Genomic DNA, 24,743 nt, shown 5'->3' on the forward strand with positions numbered 1-24,743 from the left:
ATTGCCGGCAGAATCTCTTTGGCTTGGAAAGCCTTGCCAAGTTTGGCTACTGGTAATAATACAAACTATAAGCTCACGTCTAAAAACGGGTGTTTTTGGAGTGTGATGTAGTGCCTTGATGCTGCAGGAGTGACTTAATGTCCAACCCAATCTCCGGCTTCAGGTGTTGTATATAAACTGTGACATCGTCCAAACCTGTTGCTTGAGTTACAGCCTTAGGAATCACTCCCTGCTACCTATTCATTGATTTGGGACTTTTAACTGTGCAGTTATGGAGCATTCTCTCAGCATGGTGGACTTTACACAAAGTGGCCGCTTTAACCCTTTCAGCTCGCCGTGCTCAAAGATTCCCCTTTAAGGTGGCAGAGCATTGGTTACATGCTACAAACTATATAAAATGTAATATTTGTGTTTCTACGTTTACAAGCATTTTACTGTTTTTTTTTAGTTTGTTGGATTTGTGTCCCTGAATTTGTCTTAATTTCACCATCTGCTGGGTTCAAAATGCATGTATCCCTTGTAATGTACATTTTATGTAAATAAATACCCTGTTAATTTCACTATATTTAGACATGTAGCAATTCATAATGTTGGGAGAAGTCCTTATTAGTTCAAGTATGGATGGTATCTTAGTTCAGTAGCTGATTGAACAGTGTTTTCATGAGCTATTTTGTCCAGCTGAAGACACATGCGTTTGATGATGGCATCTATTGGTCGGTAATAGGCTTCTGATCTTCAAATAAGTGTTTTTTTAAAAAGGTACGAAACGGAATTAAAATTTGAAAGTTTACCAGGTAAGGTAACATCATTATTACGCTGCACCAGGGTATGACACGGGTTCATCCTCCTGATTTTGTACACAGTCTCTACTGGATTGACTAGGGTGTCCTTTAAAGTATAATTCAATAACAAGTTTGACCCATAGGATGTTGCCGAACTAAAGCTGAAGTGGTAACAAGCTCTCTGTTTGTTCGGTTTTGCTCTATAACTGCACAGCCTTGTCGTCAGTCTGCACATGTGTGCTTTCATTATTATTTGAACTGTCTCGTCTGTATTGTCCATTCTTTAACCTCTGGGCACCTAGAATGATTTTTTTGGTGATAATGTCTGCTATTGTTTTTAATACTAAATAGTTTATTTCTAATATAAATCTGTGTATACAGGCACGTCCCCCAAGGCCACCAGTTAAGAAACCAAGAAGTAATGCATTGCCGGTAGAAGCACGAATATCCTCCATTTCAAGCCCAGAGCAGTAAGTATTGGCTGCTAGCTTTTAGCAGTTAAAAGTTAATATAAGAAACTGAACATATATAACGGTTCTTACAATTCACACTTAGAAATTTCCATTTAATAACACATTTAGTCCTGACATTCTCAATTTGCAGATAATTATATGTTGCATGGTTAGCATTTAGCATATTGAATGGTTTTAAAACTTGGGGCTTTTATTCTTGCACAAATGCCATTGTCAGGGTAACATATGGTGAGTGTGACAAGTGTTTTACTGTAACTTCAGTGAATCTTTATCAGGTTATACTATAGCAAGAGTTGCAAAACGTGTAATATACTTCAAATACACCTGGCATTTTTTAAACCTGAAATGTTCAGAGTACTGTTTACATATTTATACCTATATGTTAAGATTAATGTTCATATGTTGCCCGCTCACATATGTCTGATGATGTTATTTTACAATAATAACCTACTACATATCAGATTATCCTATTGTTGGGCTTAACCTGACAGTGTTAGCTCAATAACCCAAGTCCAAGGGGTCCACTCACCTATGTTAAAGAAAACGTGCCTCTACTTTTGAGCCGATTTTGGTAAACTGTTCGCATTACATCGCCTAAATGGAGAATTGGCCACAATAATCTATCATCAACCGTAACCAGATGTCTGAATCGTTCCATTTTCCACCGGTGGTGACATGAAGCAAACTGACAAGTTGTTCAACTTTATTCCACCTTGTTATCAATAATGAATTAAAATAAGAGATACTGCTGTGTAGGGATGTAAAAGGATCGATGTGTGTCAGACTGGGTTGTGTGCGTCAGGGAAGAAGAAACAGAATTGCAAGCTTGAAATGATCTAAATTGGAACCACTTGGGTTCATTTTCCAGAATTTGGTGCAATTCAAACAATTTGGGCTCTTCCGCTCTTTAAATGATAAGCTTAAACAAGGAATGAAATGTTCCTCCTTTCCGTGTGTCCCACTATCGTTCCTATCGCACCATAATCCAAAAGGGCATTCAGAAGAAACTTCTTTATCCAAGAGTGGTGAAAATGTGGAACAAGCTGCCACAGGGAATGGTTGAAGCGAATAGTATGGATGCATTTAAGGGGAGGCTAGACAAGCACATGAGGGAGAAGGGAATAGAGGGTTAAGCTGATAGATTTAGATGAGGAAAGACGGGAGGAGGCTCGAGTGGAACATAAACGCCAGAATGGACTGGTTGGGCCGAATGGCCTGTTTTTGTGCTGTATATCCTGTGTATAATGTGAAAGGAAAATGTCTGTCTACTTTTAGATGAAGAAAGAGCAACAAAGGTAAATAATATTACTTGAAAAAAAATTACTCAATTATTCATACCTTGTGGCTGATTGTCTAATGGGGGATATCCCATTTCTGTTGACTTATCCAAGTTTTTTTTCCTAAATTTATATTGTTTGATGAATTATTCTCTTTCAGTACCTAATACCACCAACAAGTACTTACAGCTGCAGAGTAAAGTTCCCTCTGCTCCTTACAGATGCAGAGTAAAGTTCCCTCTGCTCCTTGCCAGCAATGGGGGGGGGGGAGAGAGACTTCCCATATATAGATAATAGATTTATGATTGTACAGAGAAGATATTTTCGGCAGTTGTTTTAAGCCCAAACTAAGAAGGCCATCTTTACGGTGTTGGTACGTAAACTAGATCCAAAACTCATCTGTCCGTGTCCTAACTCACACCAAGTCCCGCTCACTCTTCACCCCTGTGCTCGCTGACCTACATTAAGCAACGCCTCGATTTCAAAATTCTCATTATTGTTTTCAAATTCCTCCATGGCCTCGTCCCTCCTTATCTCTGTAATCTCCTCCAGCCCCATAACCCCCCCCCCCCGCCAAGATGTCTGCGCTCCTCTAATTCTGCTCTCTTGAGCATCCCTGATTATAATCACTCAACCATTGGTGGCCGTGCCTTCTGTTGCCTAGGCCCCAAGCTCTGGAACTCCCTACCTAAACCTCTCCGCCTCTCTACCTTTCTTTCCTCCTTCAAGGCGCTTCTTAAAACCTACCTCTTTGACTGAGCTTTTGGTCACCTGCCCTAATTTCTCCTTTGTCTCTCAATACTCCTGTGAAACGCCTTGGGACATTTCACTATGTTAAAGGTGCTATATAAACACAAGTTGTTGTTTCCATTTTTCCACTTTATGCACTGCCCATCTTCAAGCCTCTCTGAATGAGTTTGAAAAGTTTAATGCCAACTTGTGAACCATTGCATCCTGTGGGCTGCATTCATTAGAAACTGGGGAGAGATTGTTCAAACCCATTTGATGTGTGATCTTTACAGCCTATTAATCTGGTCTGATTTCAAACCTAGGTTTCAGAAGTGAAAGGACAGTGTCCTGACCCACTGCACCACTCAGTCCTCCTCCAAATACTTACTTGAATGCATTTTTTATTACTTTTACATATTTAACCCTATTATTACTTATCCACGACTTTATGCGTCTGTGAATTGATTCCTCAGTGCTCTCCCTACCTTTACCGTTCACAAACCAGCTAAATCCAACATTCCCTCAGACCCATCACCCTATCATCATCAAGCTCCAGGGTTCCTTGTGCCGTTGAATCAGTTTCAGGATCTTCATTCTCATTTCAAACCCTTGCGGACCCTCACCGTACCCGATTCGGGAAATGTCCAGTTCTGTGTCCCACCCTGCAGCTTCCGCTCCTGTGACTCGAGATTACTGTTCCCCATTCTTTCCATTTCACTATTGGAAGTCAGTCTTCCAGCCACTAATACCCTGCCATCTGGAACTGTGTTTGAAAACTACTTTGCCTTCCTACTCTTCCTCTGACTTCAAAAATCTACCTCTTTAACTGTGTGTTTAAGAACATAACATAAGAAATAGGAGCAGGCGTAGGCTGTCCAGCCTCTCGAGTCTGCTCCGGCATTCAATAAGATCATGGTTGATCTTCGACCTCAAATCCACTTTCCCGCCCGATCTCCATATCCCTTGATTCCCCTAGAGTCCAAAAATCTATCTCTCTCAGCCTTGAATATACTTAATGGCTGAGCATGTACACCCCTCTGAGATGGAGAATTCCCAAGATTCACAACCCTCTGAGTGTCAAAATTCCACCTCATTTCAGTCTTAAATGGCCGACCCCTTATCCTGAGACTATGCCCCTTAGTTCCAGACTCTCCAGCCGGGGGAAAGAACCTCTCAGTATCTACCTTGATCTCTTCTTTTTCCCCCCCCCCCCAATTCCTTTCACTTCAGCTCAGTGCCCACATGCCTGCTTTGTTAAATGTTCAGGGACATTTATGAATAATCCAGCCCCAGCTGGAGTATTGTGGCCAATGCTGGGCGCCACACTTTAGGAAGGATGTTAAAGCCTTAGAGAGAGGATTTACTAGAATGGTACCAGCAAAGAAAGACTTCAGTTATGTGGAGAGATTAGAGAAACTGGGGTTGTTCTCCCAAGAGCAGCGAAGGTTAAGTGGAGACTTGATAGAGGTGTTCAAAATCATAAAAGATTTTTGATAACATAAGGCAAAACTGTTTTCCAGTGTCAGAAGGGTGGGTAACCAGAGGACACAGATTTAAGGTAATTCGCATAAGAACCAGAAGTGACACGAGGGAAAAAAATAACCCAACAAGTTGTTATGATCTGGAATGCATTGCATGAAAGGGCGGTGGAAACAGATTCAATAATAACTTTCAAAGGTGAATTGAATAAATACTTGAAGAGGAAGACATTGCTGGGCTGTGGGGAAAGAGCAGGGGAGTGGGGCTAATTGGATAGCTGTTTCATAGAGCCGGCACAGGCACTATGGGCCAAATGTCCTGCTTCTGTGTGGTATCATTCTATGATTCAATGTCAGGATTGTTATCGAAATGCAATTTTTTCTTGTAATAGTCTAAAGTGGAAAGGAGGCAAATAACCTCATGATGATGATTGTTCTGCCTGATTCCTGGAAGTCTAATAGATGGGCAAGCTAGGTGTTAATGCAGTTCACTTGTATGATACCTGCCCAGTCAAGCAGATAGAGGGAGGCTGGGATTGTTGTGACAATGAATTCACCAGGAGTTCAAGCAAACTGCCAGCAGGCCTAGCTGTGGCTTTTAGTGAAGGATGGATTTCACTTGTACTGAGGACCACGCAGCCTTTAAATTCAGACGTCGAAACACAAATTTTGGATTCTAAATCTCAAAGTCCGAATTAGTCTAAGGACTTATCCAGTGTCTCTGGGTCAGATTAAATCCAATGGAGAAAACACTATCAATTTCTGGGAATAATTCATGATATACAGAGCAGAAATGTGCACACTATAATGAATCTTATATTTTTGGGTTTTGTTTTGCAAAAATCTGGTCAGTTCCAATTTCCTTCCAGTTAACGGGTAAAGAGTGTGGAGGGCTGAGAGTACAGCTGTATCGTTGTGAGTTCGAGAATGGAAGAGTATGTTGACAATTACAATATGTGTAAGTTAGCCAGTAGTGTACAATAGGTACGAAGCCGAATTGCATATTGAGACCCAGGGCAGCCCGAGGATTTTTCTTTACAAAGTGGATTTATTTTTGTAAAATTGTGATTCTATTTGAGGTTTGTAATGCTTGGGTTTATTTGGCACGCAACACGTATATTTTCTGTGATTGAAGCTAGATAATATGTCAAGTTAGATCGCAATTCAGCGATAAGTTGTTACTTGTTATCTCATGTTGGCGCCATCCTTCCGTCTTTATGTTTTGATCATTGCAGCAGTAAGCCGCAGCAATATAGACCTGTTTTCCTCCGGCACCATTGATATGCATGAATTTAGACAGAGGACTGGACAAGCCTGACAAACTGAACCCTTTATCTCTTTTAACACATTTTGCACATGAAATAAACGCACTTCTCATTAAACATAAACTGTAGCAGACACAGATGACCCGAAAAAGAAATACGGCCCAATGCAGAAGAAAGCTAAGACGTGTCATAATCCTGTTTCATATTCTTGCCTCTAATGTTTGCACATTTATGAACTCACTCATTTTTAATCTAAATTTCAAGTAACAAGCTGCTCAACAAAATAGAATTGTGAAAAGAGTACTCTTTTCATAAAAGGTATGGGTTTGTACCTGTGCTGGAGGTGGTGCTGAGCATAGCGCAATAACATTCCTGCAGAATGCGAGGACCCATCTAACGAGGTTACTCTTACACACCTTCTAATAGCCATTTGCGAAGCCCTGAGAGCAGAGAGCTCACCTTGTTCCCTTCAAGGAATGAAATGTAGCACAAAAGTATCGAGAAAGGAAGAAAATAATTCTCTCAATTTATTAGAATGAAACCAGCCAATGGTGATGATTTCCCAACTGTTCTTTATTTTAAGTTTTGTTTTAACATTATCATCTTGTTACGTCAGGGGTGATCCATCTCGGCCCCCTCCCGAGGTCCCCACCCTCACAGAAGCCAGTCTTCAGCCAGTTCGATTCACTTCACGTGATGTGAAGAAACGGCTAAGTGTACTGGATACAGCAAAGGCTGTGGGTCCCGACAACATCCCGGCTGTCGTGCTGAAGACTTGTGCTCCAGTCCTAGCCGTGCCTCTAGCCAAGCTGTTCCAGTACAGCTACAACACTGGCATCTAGCCGACAAAGTGGAAAATTGCCCAGGTGTGTCCTGGCCACAAAAAGCAGGACAAATCCAATCCGGCCAATTACCAGCCCATCAGTCTACTCTCAATCATCAGCAAAGTGATGGAAGGTGTTGTCAACAGTGCTATCAAGTGGCACGTACTCACCAATAAACTGCTCACCGATGCTCAGTTTGGGTTCCACCAGGACCACTCGGCTCCAGTCCTCATTACAACCTTGGTCCAAACATGGACAAAAACTGAATTCCAGAGGTGAGGTGAGAGTGACTACCCTTGACATCTCGGCAGCATGTAACCATGTGTGGCATCAAGGAGCCCTAGTAAAATTGAAGTTATTGTGAATCGGGGGAAAACTCTCCACTGGCTGGAGTCATACCTAGCACAAAGGAAGATGGTTGTGGTTGTTGGAGGTCACTCATCACAGCCCCAGGACATCGCTGCAGAAGTTCCTCAGGGCAGTGTCCTAAGCCCAACCATCTTCAGCTGCTTCATTAATGACCTTCCCTCCATCATAAGATCAGAAGTGGGGATGTTCACTGATGACTGCACAGCGTTCAGTGCCATTCGCAACTCCTCAGATAATGCAGCAGTCCCTGCCTGCATGCAGCAAGACCTGGACAATATCCAGTCTTGAACTGATGAGCGGTAAGTAACATTCGCACCACACAAGTTCCAGGCAATGGCCATCTCCAATCGGAGAAAGTCTAACCACCTCCCTTTGACATTCAATGGCATCACCAGGAAATCCTGAGTTTGAAACTCAACAGGAATAATATCCTTTATCTTGCATAATATCTTAGGATACGGAGAGAAAGCAGGATGCTGCACGCAGTGCTGACTATTATGGTCACTTTATCTGTGCCTGGATATAGTGGGCTGCTTAACAATGGAACTTGGGATTGGCCCCACATGGAACAGACATTTGTGGCGAACTGAGACTGATGTGGGTTTTTTCTCTTTTGTCGCGTGGCCCCACTTTTCAATTCATCATTGTACAACATTCTTGACTGAACATATATACTGCATCCCACATCTATCTGCACAGCTGCCATAATATTGCAATCTGGGCAGCATTTTCCTTGGATCTGCATGACGATTGTTCGTCCTCCCAATACCAATTTTTTTTTTTAAGTGGTTAGTTCTACAATAGAACCTTCCCTCCATCATAAGGTCAGAAGTAGGGATGTTCGCTGATGCTTGCAGTGTTCAGTGCCATTCGCAACTCCTCAAATAATGAAGCAGTCCATGCCCGCATGCAGCAAGACCTGGACAACATTCAGGCTTGGGCTGATAAGTGGCAAGTAACATTCACGCCACACAAGTACCAGGCAATGACTATCTCCAACAAGCGAGAGTCTATCTACCTCTCCTTGACATTCAACGGCCATTACCATCGCCGAATCCCCCATCCTGTGGGTCACCATTGACCAGTAACTTAACTGAAGCAGCCACATAAATACTGTGGCAGGGTCAGAGGCTGGGTATTCTGTGGCGAGTGGCTCACTTCTTGACTCCCCAAAGCCTTGCCATCATCTACAAGAAGCTCAACTCCATCCAGGACAAAGCAGCCCGTTTGATCGGCACCCCACCAACCACCTTAAACATTCACTCCCTCCATCACCAATGCACCGTGTCTGCAGTGATGCACTGCAGTAACTCACAAAGGGTTCTTCGACAGCACCTCCCAAACCCATGACCGCAACACCTCGAGGCGCATGGGAACACCACCACCTCCACGTCACGCACCATCCTGACCTGGAAATTTATCGCCGTTCCTTCATCGTCGCTGGGTCAAAATCCTGGCCAACACCCTCCCTAACAGTAGTGTGGAAGCACCTTCACCAGTTCGTTAGATATATTCAAGAGGGAGTTAGATATGGCTCTGATAGCTAAAGGGATCAAGGGGTATGGAGAGAACGCAGGAATGGGGTACTGAGGTGAATGATCAGCCATGAACTCATTGAATGGTGGTACAGGCTCGAAGGGCCGAATGGCCTACTCCTGCACCTATTTTCTATGTTTCTACCACACGGACTGCAGCGGTTCAAGACGGCGGCTCACCACTACCTTCTCGAGGGCAATTAGGGATGGGCAATAAATGCCGGCCTTCCCAGTGACGCTCACTGAATTTTTTTTTAAAGAAGAGTAGTACTTCAGATAAAATTGGCTTATCTGTTTGGGTTTTAAAGGTAGTAATATTTTGAATGCCAAGTTCTTCTTTTGGTTTTCAGCATGCACATTTTCCATCATTGTCAATCTTAATCTCAGCTAAAATAAATCATCACAGGAATTTGAACCCTGTGAGCACAGATCTTCCTTTCCAGAATATATACAAAGGCATTATTATATTGTACTTTCATAAATCCTTGTATATTTTCAATTCTGTAGATTGTCAAAAAGTCGACTCAATTTCTTACGAAATCTAAAAAAAAATAACAATTTGTTGTTGTAAATTTCAGTCCAGCCCCGTCTAAAGATGAACAACAATAAATGTTTCATGGTACTGTCACCCAATGCAAAATTATCGAGTAACTAACCTGCAAAAGTTGCAAGTTAGAAAAGCATCCGTTCTAAGGTTAGCCTTTTAGTGTTTCTGCTCATATCGTGCTTTTTTTTCCTGTTATGGAACTTTACTGCCTCCTTGTGGAGTAGGGCAGGCATTGCAGCACCGAGCAGCACTAAAAGGAGTGTTTTAATAACCCACTGTTAATTTTATGTCGTTTTCCTATATTCTAATGCCTTTATCAAGTGGGAATAAAATTGAATACATTTCAAAAGTGTGATTTATATTCATTTTAAAACAAAATTAAGATCTCAATTCAGAATGAAAACTTTAAATCTGCACTTAAAAAGTGTTCACCTTATAGTCATGATTATTTTAAGCAATATATAGTATTAAATGTAATGCTGCTTTACTGCATAATTTGCTCTCGGACATGTCTTTTGGCACAAGCTATGTCGAAGCTTTTTTTCCATTCATATTTCTGCAGTCCACACAGGCTGATTATGTATAAAAAAATCGGCGAGTGCTGTGTTTTAAAATTGATAGTAAGCTACTAATAATTTATTCCGTGTAACTCTTTAATTTGTCAGTGAGAACAATCTTCTCTAAGGTTTTGTAGTATTTTTAGTTAGGACCGAACATTGGCCTCTGCTGCACTGGTCAGATAATTTATAATTGAACTCGGTTAGAAAAAAGGTGAGTGGAAGGATATACCCCAATGTATTACATTTTACATTTTTTATTAGCCATTTTTTTCATTACTTGTACATAAATCTATATGAACATCATTAATATTTTGCAAACAATTCTCCATTTAGAATATATATGAATCTTGATGAGCTGCCTGGTTCCTTTGAGGCAAAGTGCTATAGAGGTTAATACATTCAGGATGTAAAATCTATTTTTTTAATTGATGCATTTCAATTAAATGTTTTGTTTTGCTTTCCAGTGTAGTGTTAATCGGGCTAAATGGACTGGATTTTTTTTAGTCGAATAGCTTTATAAGGAAATGAGAGTGAAAAGCTCTCCATTATATTTCTAGAATGTCACTCAAGGTACTTGGGTAACTACACAGCAGCAAGATATGGAGACCATTCAGTCTTGGAGCAATTTCAAGTCCTGCATCTAAACCTAGATAAAGGAGTTTTGCATGTTTCTGAGAATCCAGAGTTATGACAACATCTTGAGATAATGTTCAGATAGAAATGTCTTTTGATCTCTAGATACATTGGCTTCTATACTCACCCATTAAATTATATTGTTTGTTTAACTTTAATAACACAATATTGTTTAATCTCAAGTAAGCCACTGTTTGCTTACAGCAATCAAAGGGTGCAGCGTAATTCTTTAGGGTTCTGGTATTATCAAAGGAGTCTACTTATTTCTTTTTAGTTAGCCAACATAATTTACGTGTCATCTTTCTGTCACTTCATCTTCAGGGCCTTCCAATTCCTTGATAATCCCTCTTGTTTGGTGAGTCATCTGTGGCACCCAATCTTATTGTGGCTAATACTGTGTTTATGATTCAGCATCACTTTTTCTCTTGATCGGTGGGCAGTGCCTACAAGACCTCGTTTATTGCCCATCTCTCACCCACTATGTGATCTGATCTTACACAGACTTCTGCCACCTTGCAATACGTCTGTTGTCTCATCACTGTGTTTATGGGAATCTTGAAGGATGCATGTTTAGTCCAAGTTGTCATCTGTGGCTCAGTGGGTAGCACTTTCGCCTCTGAGTCAGAAGGTTGTGGGTTCAAGTCTCACTCCAGAGACCTGAGCACAAAAGCCTAGGCTGGCAGTCCAGTGCAGTGTTGAGGGAGCGCTGCACTGTTGGAGGTGCTATCTTTCGGATGAGACATTTAACCGAGTCCCCATTCTGCTCTCTCAACTGGACGTAATAGATCCCATGGCACTATTTTGAAGAGCAGGGGAGCTATCCCCGATGTCATGGGCATTATTTATCCCTCAATCAACATAACAAAAACAGTATCTGGTCAGTAGCACATTGCTGTTTGTGGCTGCCGCGTTGCCCATATTACACCAGTGACTATACTCCAAAAGTACTTCATTGGCTGTAAGGCGCTTTGTGATGTCCAGTGGTTGTGGAAGGCGCTATATAAATCCAAGTCTGTCTTTCTTTCTTAACACCTGTGTTCTTCTAAAAGCCTACAAAGCAGTACCAAATACACATTACTATAATTGAGGGGAGACATGGAAGGAAGCCTTTCTTCCTCTGTCACTTACAGTGAGCATCAGCAAGCTATTCAGTCACTGTGAGTACTATGATCCTATTCTCACTTGATGTCCATACATGCATACTTCCAGCAGAAGCTTTTGGATAGGAGCAGGAAGTTTGGCTGATTTATCGTGCCATTATTGCCACCCTCGCCCTTCTGACACAGCTAACTGAACACTGACCCAGGATCGAATTTAGCATTGTTCTGGTCTGTGTAGCTCATCCAGATAAACTCACTGAAGTCCCAAGGCAGCTGATTGGTATGCCGTAGGTAATGTTGGTGTTGCATGACTTCCAGTCATATAGAGAGGGTGAGATCCTGACCATCAGCAGGGTTTTCCCTCATTTTAATGTGTCCATCCCTTACTCGTCATCATCATAGGCAGTCCCTCGGAATCGAGGAAGACTTGCTTCCACTCTTAGAATGAGACCTTAGGTGGCCACAATCGAGAGCCACAATCCCGGCCACAGGTGGGACAGACAGTCGTTGAGGGTAAGGGAGGGTGGGACAGGTTTGCTGCGCGTTCCTTCCGCTGCCTGCGCTTGATTTCTGCTTGCACTCGGCAATGAGACTCGAGGCGCTCAGCACCTTCCCGGTTACACTTCCTCCACTCGGTGGTGTTTGGCCAGGGACTCCCAGGTGTCCTTACTATCTCGGACCTTTTACACACTTCATTGTTCACATTTGAAAAAGAAAGCGGAAAGAGCAGCCCACACTGATTTTCATTGTCTCACTGTATGGAAACAGCACTCGGTGCTTCCCCCTGACTGTATGCCTGAGATCAGAGATCCACGTGGGTAATTGTGGGAATGAACCCTATCATTCCACGGCACAGCATATTGGAGCAATGCTTATTCTGCCATTATGTAATTAGGAATAAGTTAGATGAAGTGAATAGTAGAACTTTGCAAAATAATTTATTTGTGATCTTAGGGACTGAATGATCCACTTGTTATGTGGATCCTGAGCTGCATTTTCTATCTTAAGCTGTGAATTCTTTCTGGTGGCCTGCTGTTCACCGTCAGTTATTCTATAAATACAGCGGATCTTATTGTGAAGGAATACATTTCTGTGAGTACAGTGCAAGAAAATGATAAGTAGCAACTGAACTTTCTATGTGTTGATGCAAAGCTGTAAGTAATCCCAGAAACTAAATTTATTGCATTCAAATTTTTTAATAATCTAGAATTAAAACAAATCACTCTGTTTTGAAGATATAAACTTTAAATCAATAAAACACAAAGTTATGTTTCGATGTGAATTGGCTAATTGTCCCTTTGCTTGCTGAATGCAGGAAATGTTGACATCACTTCAGGCCCCATGGATTCAAAGCTCATTGAAATGGCAGAATGTTTGTGCCAAAGGGTGTATTTTGCTGCACAGAGTTCCTCTTTGTTGCACTTGACGACATTAGGCACAATCAGTAAAGTGAGGTGCTTTGGGATGCCACGGAGCCAAATGGGCACCAGCTCGTGCCTCCGATTGCTCATATTCCACACTCCCAGCTTTTGGAGGCCAGCCACTTCCACAGAGGGGAAAAAAAACAATCACAGCCACGCAAGGCAATGGGAAATTACAGAACGGCTTTGGCAAAAGCCCATGAGCAATTTGCCTGTCTGCCCTTAGCCAGAAGATGCTACATTACACAGGAGGACCGAAAGGAAGTGGGGGAAAAAAATAATTTTCAACAGAAAACACAATTAAAAATGGTTGTGTTTTTAGAATACCTTCAAAATTAACCTTGATTATATTTGTAATTTTCTCAGTCATTAGTTTTAACAAGTGCTCCCGAAATGAGAATTACAAACATTTTAATTTCCCTGTTTGTTGCTGTTTTTAAAAAAAAAAACGATAATTAATTGAGCATTTAATAAAATGGTGCATTTTCTAGGCGGTCCTTGTTTTGTTATAATATCACTGAAAATGTCAATACTTCTATCAACAACCGATGAAAATTTAAACAGAGAATAATATAAAGATGAGTTGCTGTTAGCCCTTAATGTTTATTAAGTAGCATGAAAATGCTTTTGCATGAAATTTAAGTTTAGAATTTTCTCGTTGAACATGCTTAATACTCTCTATGCCCATTATTGTAAAGGAGACCTGAACTTTGGCGGATTCTAAACAAGCAATGTGGATCAAAAAATTTAGATCGGATCTTAAAGGGCACCAAATGACACAGTGCATTGGAACGCTGTTCTGAAGCACTGTCTTTTCACCTTCACCAGGTCTGAAACCAGCCCAAGCAAAAGGAATGATGCTCCATTTTCTGTGTCAGCCGCTCACGATCTCAACTGAAAAGCATCATGGCAGACCAATTAAGAACAGGATTCAGAATCAGGATTCAAGTCTGCTGAACCCAAACCGACCAAACCGTCCGTTGATTTTTGGTCGTCTTGCTCTGGGGTGAAGAGCAAATGTTGGTCATAAAGTGCATTGTTGAAGTTTGATGCTGTCGCTGGATGCAAAGTGATTCTCGAGCAATGTAGCTGAGCAGACGCAAGAGGTTTGGTGTAGGATGGTCCAAGGAAGGCATGTTTCCTCACACACATCTGTAGACCACAAATATTGCTTCATATTTTATGCAGTTATCTTTCAAAAAAAGGTATTATAGCGTCAAAACAGTGTATTTATTTGAGTTCACACATTATATCCTTACAGAATAGATTGCTACCGTATTTAAACAATTTTATATTGGAGTGCAAGGCTTCTTCTTTAAATAAAAACCAAAAAAAAAATCATCAAAGTTCCTGTTTTTTTTCCTTGTGTCAATTTTTTAAATATATTTTTAGATTTGTCACATTTTAGTTCTAATCTCTTGATTGAAATTTGCTGTTTTTTAATGCATTCTGGCAGAAAAAGAACCCTCAAGATGTGGTCCTTCCTCATTAAAATAAACCCACACCATCATAAGCTGTGAAGCGAATCTTAGTTTTTGTAGGACTGTATTTGTTACACGATATTTAACAAGGAACAGCCACTGCTGTCATCGTTGTCACATACTAACAGTAACAGAGGACATGATAACTAGACATTAAAATAGAGGGGCAAGTCATCCACATTGTAACTCAGCCAAGGGATTAGGAGGCTGGAACTGGTGCAGTCATGCAGAGTTGATGGCGCTTATAGCTGAGACGGACAGAAAATCTTTTTTTTTATTATTTGTGGTTGTTTTCTGTATACCGGCACTTGCTGTGACCTGCCTTTCCGCAGACAGCTTCCTCACTGTGATATCCAAGCAGGTGGTAGACTTCAGAATGGGTCACTGAATCAGATTAATTAGAAATGCGGGTTTTTTTTTGCTGAGATTATAATTCTAGTCATTTTAAGGGAGTCTGGAAATCAAAAGAAACATATACTAAAAGAAACACATTATTTAAAAATTCAACGTAAAATTCAAAATTCAATCCAGGGAATCACAGTATGTTTTGCATTTTCAAAGCAACTGTTTATAATATTTGGAACTCATTCGTACACTACTGAAATGTTCATCACTTTTGGTTTATGTATCTTTTCTACAATTCATATGATGAATCTGAACAATACTTAACCATGACTGCTCTTTAGCACCTGAGTGAACAAAGTCACCAAATTAAACTCTGAGGACTGACTGTCTGCAAAAACAATACAAAACTAAATCTGACACACAATAATACATATTTAGTGGCACGACTCTTGGAGATACAGTATGGCATGTTGTTAAGTGCAGGATCCCCGTCCTTGTGCCAAATGAGGCACTGCACTCAACATCTTTGAAACTTTACTCCAATAGTTGTACAGGGCCTTGCTGAGACCACACCTGGAATATTGTGCACAGTTTTGGTCTCCTAATCTGAGGAAGGACATTTTTGCTATTGAGTGAGTGCAGCGAAGGTTCATCTGATTCCCGGGATGGCAGGATTGACATATGAAGAAAGACTGGATCGACTAGGCCTGGATTCACTAGAATTTAGAAGAATGAGAGGGGATCTCATAGAAACATGTAAAATGCTGACGAGTCTGGACAGGACTGGCAGGAAGAATGTTCCCGATGTTGGGGAAGTCCAGAACCAGGGGTCACAGTCTAAGGATAAGGGGTAAGCCATTTAGGACTGAGATGAGGAGAATTGTGAACCTGTGGAATTCTCCACCACAGAAAATTGTGGAGGCCAGTTCGTTAGATATATTCAAAAGGGAGTTAGATGTGGCCCTTACGGCTAAAGGGATCAAGGGGTATGGAGAGAAAGCAGAAATAGGGTACTGAAGTTGCATGATCAGCCGTGATCATATTGAATGGTGGTGCAGGCTCGAAGGACTGAATGGCCTGCTCCTGCACCTATTTTCTATATTTCTATAACAGTTTTGAAGTCAGGAAGTATGAATCTAGGGCCTTGCTTTCATATGATATATAGAGCACGCAATGCTATAACATATTATCCCCGTCCTTTCTCCAAGGAATGGGATGTTGGCCAGGGTTTCTGTTGCTGATTGCTGTCCAGCACCCCGTCAGGAGTACACAAGTGGACATTAGACCAGGACTGGATTGGGTTTAGATGTTGGCCATAGGTGAAATACCCTGCCCGCACTCAATATTAGGACTCACACATAGAAACAATTGACTAATTGAACAAGATACCAGAAAGTGACCAGTGTTCCAGGAATCCCATCGCCACAAGGAATCATTATTCAGGAGCGCCTCGCCACAGTAAGGATGGCTTGGCAGTTCAATACAAAATTGACTATATTGACTCACTGAAGCTAAGAAGTGGAGTTACCCCAAAAGATCAAATGTGACAGTGGAGAAGGTAGAAGCTCCGCAGGGGTTCTCCCAGTCCCCCCCCCCTGCTGTGACATCAACGGAAACCCCAGATAAATGGCTGCTTACACAGTTTATCCAGTTTCTGTTGAAATTATGGTGGGCGAGCAGGAGATCCTGTGGAAATTTCACCGCAAGCTGTTTGATTCGAGAGCTTTAACGTGAACTGATGACCCAAATTCCTCAAATCTTGTTGCTGTCTATTTCCATTTTTTTTGCTCTGGCTCTGAAATATGTCAATATGATGGACATTTAAGCTAACTTGTGAGAACTGTGCCAATAAATCCCACCAGGCCAATCTTTGAAAAGGATCAAAAAGGAATAGAGTAGGTGTTCATTCTAACGACTTTATTACCCCACTTCTAGAAAGTTAATTAGCTACACATTATTTTTTGACTTCCTGCATCTGAATAGCAAATATTCTAGAATTCATATAAAAAAATATAACTGCCATTTTATTAATATGCAAGTGTGAAATAAGGTGTAGTAGCCTGTCTTAAGTAGTAATGATTCAATTCAGTAACTGGGAAAATCAATTTATTTTGAAAGTATGATCAGTAGAATTTAAGATGTCTTTTTATATATATAATATGTGTACATTAATCTGCAGAATTAGCAATTTTTATTTACTGCAATAGAATGATGCAGGTTTTATTAAGCTGCAATGGTAAGCTCCCGCAGTGACCCAGTGATTTTATCCGCTGAGTAGCTGACCTGTGCAGACCAGAAAGGTCCCAGGTTCATACTTTTGTCTGTGTTGAGTTAGCAGACCTCATCCTCAGTAGCAGCAAGAGTGCTATAATTGGCCTTAAAGAGGGTAAACTTGGTCAGGCTTCCCACCCCTGCTCACGATCCAACAACCTCTGCTGGCAGCAGTGCATTGAAAACAAGATTGAATTCAACTGTGATGTCCCACTGGTTGAATATCCCACCACCATACGCACATGAACAGTTGTCAAATAGGTGTACAGGAAGATGACCAGTGAAATGTACCCAGCAGGGGAAACAACTCCAGGAGCAAACAGAATGGGCGAGGGAGGGAAATCCATTTTTTAACTGCTATCATCTTTAATGTGAAATAAATCTCCCATATCAATAAAATGATTTTATTTACTGAATAGTACATAGATTTAAATGATATTTTCTGGCACAGCTGGATGTATGAGTTGATTAAAGTCACGCTGAGAGATATACTTGTAACAAAAGAGTTGCAAAAGATGTGTGCATGTTTCCTACCGTGTGCAGAATCCTATGTACCTCTGAACTGTCTCCTGAACACCCATTATTTTAGGTCACATATGCATTCAAATTACTTTTGAGTATTCACCTCTATTTTTTGAACATTTCTTGGCATTGTGTCTGAATGAGCTCGCTAAGCAGTTGAGATGCTAATAGTGGAAATGCTGGATTTGTGACGTCTGTCAGAAAAATATAGGAAAGTAATTTTCACATCCTGCTGAAGACATTGAAGTTACAAGCATTTGAGAGTACAATACAATGGATGGTCAGGAAGAAACTACAGACAATTAAATGATGCTGAAGTGGTCTCCGACCAGGATGTGTAAGGGTACAGATAGATGCCAAAATCAAAAGGGGGGCTCCAGTGGATATCAGTAAGCCAACCTTGAAATATCTAGATTTTGTACAACGTGTATGCAGCTCGTTTCATCTTGATTTTCATCTGTGACAAACGTCCAACTTGTCAGCATAAGGATTAGAATTAGAATTTGGGATCATGGCCAGTTTAACGTGCTGAAATGCTGTGATTTGCAGTGGGAAAGAAAATCATGTGATTTTGGGATTGTGGAAATAACTCCTTTTTATAAACACAGCAGATTTGTTATTATCAGCATTGTTGAATATTTGTATAATGTGTTCCCACATGAGAAATATATTTAGTGCTACACTTGGCAGAATTCCATTTAATTTTCCCTTTCCTGTCAATGTTCGTGATGTCTATATGGGGACACGTTACTTCCTTCAGGCATTTCACAAATAATCAGGCAAGATGTTTACCACCTAGTATTTCAACAGGGTGAAGCCTTTTAGACCTTCTCCCTGATTTGATAACCGTGCCTGTGATGTGATGCAGAAACCTACAATTAAAAAATTTAAATAATTATGCCTGTATGTAGGGCTTATTACAATGTCCTTGCAACAGCAATTATATTTTTTAAAGTTATTTCCAATGATAAAAGAAGTAATCACCATATAAATTCTCTTTGCCCCACGCACAGTCGCATTGAATTCTGGTCATTATCCTGGAATGTGACAGATAGAATCCTCAAATTCTGAGATTGCACAAGGCATCTGTGATTGCAAACCTGAGACGTATGTGCTTTATCGTTAACAACCCTTAGATGTGCCACTTGATAAGCACATCAATGAATGTGTGTTACCGGAGATGTACAGTCACAAAAAAATCTGAATTGTGACCAAAGCATGTGCCAGTTACACGCTTGCTGTTTTCAGAAAATACACAATGATATAAACTACCTTAGATATAAAGCTAATAAAAGTCTGATAGGTCACTGTTTTTCTTTGGCTCGGAAATTGAGCTGCTCCTAATCCTCCGGCAAAGTAATGCCAGCAGAGCAGGAGCCGCTCCGAGGGAGTTCCCGGCCTTCGTCCCTTAACAAAAGTTTGTTTCTAACCTGAGCGTATCTCGCTCATATATGACATTTCATCGAATCATACAGCACAGAAGGAGATGATTCGGCCCATTGTCCCTTTGCTGCTGGCTCTTTGAAAGAGCTGTCCAATTAGTCCCATTCCCCTGTGCTTTCTCCATAGCCATGCAATTTTTTCCCCCTTCAAATATTTACCCAATTCCCTTTTGAAAGTTGCTGTTGAATCTGCTTCCACTGCTCTTTCAGGCAGTGCATTCCAGAGCAAAACATTGCATTAAAAAAAATGTTTCCTGATCTGGCCTCTGGTTCTGTTAAATCTGTATCCCTTGGTTACCAACCCTCCTGCCAGTGCAAAAAGTTTCTTCCTATCTATTCCATCAAAACCCCTCATAATTTTCAACACCTATTAAATCTCCACTTAACCTTCTCTGCTCTAAGGAGAGCAATCCCAGCTTCTCCAGTCTCTCCACATAGCTGAAATATTTCCCAAATCATTTCTCACGCTTAATTGATATTTAAACCCAGCATCTTTTATTATGCCCTCAAATATTTTTCCCAATTTCTGGTCAGGTGCTGCAGAATTTAGCAGTTTTTTCAAATCTCCGTTGATTTTGATTGTGTGAAAATGGGTGGCCACCCTTGTGAATAGCACAGAAATCGCAAGTTAGAAACTGCAGAGAAAAGTAAGTAGTGACGGAGCAATCGTTTTATATCACTGTCCTTTCGGTCTTTGCTGCATTCAGCGTTTGAACTCTGCATCCGGCGATGCATGTGATGAGTTTATCAGAGTCCTCTTCCAGCTGCTTTGTGAGGCTCCCGGTCCCTCTTGATTTGTACTGACAGTTGTGGCTTTGTGGCTTTGTGGCCCAAGATGAGTGGCCTCTTCTCTCACTCATGTAGGTGTGATGGGGATTGCATGCAATACATAGATCTAATTCCTTATAAAATGTCACCGGTATTTACTACATAGATTGTGCAATAATCTTACACATAGAAATGGCAAAACCGATGGTTGTAATTATCAGTGATCCAATAAAACTTGACAATTTGGTGATCAGAAATGAAACCCTGTTAATTCTTGATTACCTGTCTGCCAGAGTAGTTTTTAAAAAGTACTATTTTATTGAATCATGAATATTTCTATTGAGCAACCAGAATATGAGGAATTATTTAATTAAGAATAAGCTCCGTTTTGTCCGAGGAAATGTGCATTTTTAAAACAAAAGATTTGAGGGAATATTTACCTGTGAACAGTGCACCAAGTATGGCCAGAGCATTGGTGAACTGCTTGGATCTCCACCCAGAAGAATTCTAACCTGCTTATAACCTGTGGATTTGAGTCTCTCACTGCTCAGTCATGCAACACATTCTGCCACATCACCCACTAAGGAAAGTTTGGAGTAATTGTAACATTACTACCCTTAAGGTCCTGCTCCATTAATCTGTCAATTTCTGGAACCCCCCCTTTCCAAGACCTCAATTCTGTGGATTTCTATGTCTTAATGCCAGGAAACAAAAAAGTAGCTATGTTATATAGCTATATTATCCTCTACATCTGGCGTGGACACGATGGGCCGGAATGGCCTCCTTCTACGCTGTAAATTTCTATGTTTCTGTTATACTATAAATATTGGTGTCCCAACATGAAAAACACATCTCTATGCCCCATCGAACCCATTCCTGAATTACAGAGTGGTTTGAAAGTTGGTGCTTTAGAATCGCTAAGCCTGAGATGGTCTGTATATGTAGACGGTGATTTTTCTGCCTTTGCTCCTCAAAGTAAATTGACATTTTCTTCCTGTTTTCTTCAGCATCGTAAGACCCACACGGCACTATTCAGTCTTCCTTTCTGAGGATTCCTCTGATGATGAACTTCACCATGAAGAGAACTCTATATCTGCCTTCTCTGAAAACTTTCTCTTCACTCCTTTTGAATGGTCTACTAACTCTTTCATTAATATTCTATTGATTGAGAAACTTATGCATGACTTCTTTATGATTGAATGCACTGTAGTTAGCATTGTATGTGGTTTCCACGGTGTGCATCTCTTTAAATACATGGCCGTCTAGATTTGAGAAAAAATAGCAGGCCACATATATTCAATGTCTATTGTAGGCTATTGAATTCCTTTTTCTTGGTGGGTTTTCCAAACCCAAATATTTTGCTACTATTGGGTATATTTACATAAAGTATTATGTGGCAGCTGTTCATATTGACCTGAACACTCATATATTTTACTTAATCTTGTAACTGTGGAAACCAAAGTACAGTGATGCTAATCTAACATTCGTAAATCAGGAATTTGCCAAATGATTATTTCATGACAGTAGAAAGAAGACATGGATGTGTTTGTCTATAATCTAGTGAGCATTTAGTCAATCGATCACATTTTCCAGCATTATAACTCTTTTATCTTGAACTATCAAAAATAAATCTTGAACTATCAAAAAATATTGAGCATATTTTTAAAGCTGTACTGCTTTTATAATCATGGTGCAGCTAGCTCTATATTTTCTGTTGGTTTGAGAGTTTAAAGTGGAATTTCTCTTCTAGTTTCTTTTCGTCCTCCTTCTGTCTGAAATACTATAACAAGTAAATAATAATTTAAGGGCCCTCGTTTTGTCAGTCAAAGAGCGACCACCAGGCGATGCACCCTATTGGCTGTTCCAGACAGAACGACTTGCTTGATTGGCTACTGGTGGGTTCCCCCTTGGCTGGGACCAACGCTGAACTTTTAAAAATTGTATTTTTGCATTGGAATTGGCATCCAGGACTAGGATGGATGTCTGTTGAAGACGGACCAGTTAGCTGTGTACTTTAATCACAGTGCTGCGCTAGAACAATTGAAGTGGCTCTTGACATCTGGTGAAAGCACGACCAGTTAGAATTAACCTGATAGCCCAGTAGGTGGCATTTTTGCAAGGTTTCTATCAAGGTGGTAACTATGGCTCAATAATGAACCCAGTTAAGTTTTGGATAACAGACCAAAACATCACAAAAATCATCAGAATCATCTATGTTCATAACACTCAATTGGATTATTTTGTCTTATTTCTGTTCATATGCACAACAATAATTTTCTAAGCAGTTGCTATGACTTATCCAGCATTGCATTTCTCTGAATGATAACATTTTTGACACATTACAAATTAGTGAAGAGTTGTGGAATAAGGACTTTATTCCTTGAGACAATTCACTTCTGAGGTCTTCCTCTTGAATGGATTGAGCTTTATATAACAGTGCTCCCATCTGAGTATTCCCTGCAGGCCATTAATATGTAATTTTGTTTTAAATTGTTTTTGATTTACCTTTCACGATGAGTTGTACTGTAAGTATGGAGAGTGTTTCATGATCAGAAGGTCCTTTGAGCTGTCTTTCATTTCCCTCTAGTAAAACCTGGCAATCTCTTTAGTAGGACTGAGGAATTAATCTAATATCTTCTTAGTCCAGGGTACAAAGTCTTGCAGCAGTAATTCATGAGGACAAGTAATGTGATTGGAGCTCAGTCAGTGTGTGAGAATGTAATAGGTTGACTCAGAAACTGTGTGATCACTTTTTGAGAAATGATCTGTGCTGCAGCAGTGCCCAGTCTGCCAATTGTAATATTATTGTGCTTGGCTGGAAATCTCGGAGTTTACATCGACCAAGAAACTGGCTCCAGGTCACAGATCGTATATTTCTTCTGAGGGTCAACTAAATGAACAAAATAATCAGTGCTGCAAACAAACCATTAAAAACCTTTTCGGCTATTTTAGAATTACCTATGGAATTCTTTAAGTTTATGAATAACTTTAGAAGACAAAATATTTTAAAAATCAACATCATTTATTCACTATAAGCCTGACTATTCATTTTATTTTTTTTACAAGTCAAGCAGTTAGCATAATGGACTGGATTCTACCAGAAAGCAGTGCTGGACTAAAATTACATACAAACTTACACTCTAGCAGTGGCACAATGCATAACATTGAAATGTATTATATGTTGTTACAGAACCAGGAATCAATATTTAGAATCATGGCTGCTAGGACAACAAAATAACTGTTTTGCATTCTGTGTTAATGAGGTTTGACTTTGCATTTCACAGCTTTTTATAACGGCAAATGCAAAATTGTTTAACCAAGTGTGCTTCATTCCTTTAGGTACAAACCTAATTGTTTTTTTTCACCCAATTACCAGGCCTCAACCATATAAAACTTTAAAGGAATCTGATCTAGCTGATGGAGAGGCTTTGAGTTCGGAGAAAAGGCATGGACATACTATCTTTTCCAGCCTCTCGGGTCCAAGCAGGAATTTGGATGTGAATTTGTTGGATGACATTTTCAGCAGTATAAAGGTAACTTCACAGCACCAGCCCCTCAGCCAAGCCAAAAGTATGGAAGATCTGAGGACACCTAAAGAGGAAGACATCGAAAATCCTTTTGGACATCAGGTTTGTGCAAATGATTGTATACTGTTTCTATATTAATTGACCGTCCCATCATAACTACATTCTTCATGCACCTACATTGCCCTGATGATGGTGAACTATGTCTCAGCAGACAGGAAAGTACACTTACTTATTTAAAAAAAAATTGTTTTTAAATGAAAAAAATAGGTGTGGAGCCAAGTCCCATTCACCCATCACCCCTGTGCTCAGTGACATACATTGGCTCCCGGTTAAGCAACGACTCGATTTCAAAATTCTCATCTTTGTTTTCAAATTCCTCCATGGCCTCACCCCTCCCTAGCTTTGTCATCCCTTTCAGCCCCACAACGCCCCCCCCCACCGCCCCGAGATATATTTGCGCAGTAGTGAGACCAAAATTGGAAAAAAAACTAGTAAAATGGAGAAGCAGTGATCAGATGATTATATATTTCAGCTTTAAAAGCCTGTAAAATTGTAGAAGGAAATAAAGATTGAGCGATTGCAGGAGTTCTGTGATTCTGTGGTCTTGAGAGAGAATAAGTTATAAAAGGATCTGGGGTGATGAGTCTTGATTTTAACACAATAAGGATGCAGAAAAAAGGATGGCATGTAAGACAGTGTATTTGGAACTTAGAATAAGGAGAGGAAGGTTCTAAGAGTAATGGCTTTAGTAGCATCAGTAAACTGCAGAGAGGTTGGAAGTTGGAGGTTGAAGACGTCTTTGGGATGAGAAACTTTCTTGTGCCTTGTCCAGCATTGACAAACCCCATGCAACATCCTGATTAAAGGTCAATGGCTCTGCTTTCTAACTGGTTGAACTTGCAGCTGTAGCTATCTGAAAAACACAGCAGCTCTTGTTTCTTGTGGGCTGGTGCAGATCCTCCCGATCTGCCAGCTCATCATCCTCATCAAGGTTTGCGTTGTTTCTTTTTATAGTCCATTCCATAGATTAGTTTCAAGTAGCTCGCTGGTGAGTGAAAAGTTAATCTAGGCAAAGTCCTTAAAAATAAGTCCTGCTTTCTAACAGGCAGGTAAATTGTATTTTTTTCCCAGCAATAAGTCCAGCTGAGAACTGGTGAAATTTATCAATAGTGTGATAGAAAGAGACTTTGTCCATATGTTGAAAGTTGAAAAGTTTTGTCAGTATTGGTACAGTGGGTTATGTCAGTCAGAATCCTGAGTTAAATGGTTTGTGTTGATGAGCATCAGAAACTGCTTGCTAGCATAACTAGCCTATAAGACTTTATTTGCTGCATTTTTGTAATCTGCAATATTGCCCAGAGAATGTATAAATCGGTCTAATGTATTATATAACC

At 40.4% G+C, this 24,743-nt stretch overlaps 1 protein-coding gene across 8 annotated transcripts in view; it reads left to right on the top strand.

Annotated features, from left to right (window-relative positions):
• Positions 1-24,743, top strand: part of dennd1a (DENN/MADD domain containing 1A) — a 604,632-nt gene that overhangs the window by 573,584 nt on the left and 6,305 nt on the right. For 2 of the 8 annotated variants that reach the window (XM_070862693.1, XM_070862694.1), the window contains 3 exons: positions 1,164-1,252; positions 20,830-20,955; positions 23,199-23,451. In XM_070862693.1, coding sequence (XP_070718794.1) covers positions 1,164-1,252; positions 20,830-20,955; positions 23,199-23,451 — 468 coding nt within the window. Of the gene's footprint in view, positions 1-1,163; positions 1,253-12,887; positions 12,927-13,691; positions 13,724-13,821; positions 14,286-20,829; positions 20,956-23,198; positions 23,452-24,743 lie in introns of those variants that run through there. The other 6 variants (XM_070862695.1, XM_070862696.1, XM_070862698.1 and 3 more) reach the window with 5 other exon arrangements.

The sequence above is a fragment of the Pristiophorus japonicus genome, chromosome 20, assembly GCF_044704955.1.
Source record: "Pristiophorus japonicus isolate sPriJap1 chromosome 20, sPriJap1.hap1, whole genome shotgun sequence".
In the NCBI taxonomy this organism is placed as follows: Eukaryota; Metazoa; Chordata; class Chondrichthyes; family Pristiophoridae; genus Pristiophorus; species Pristiophorus japonicus.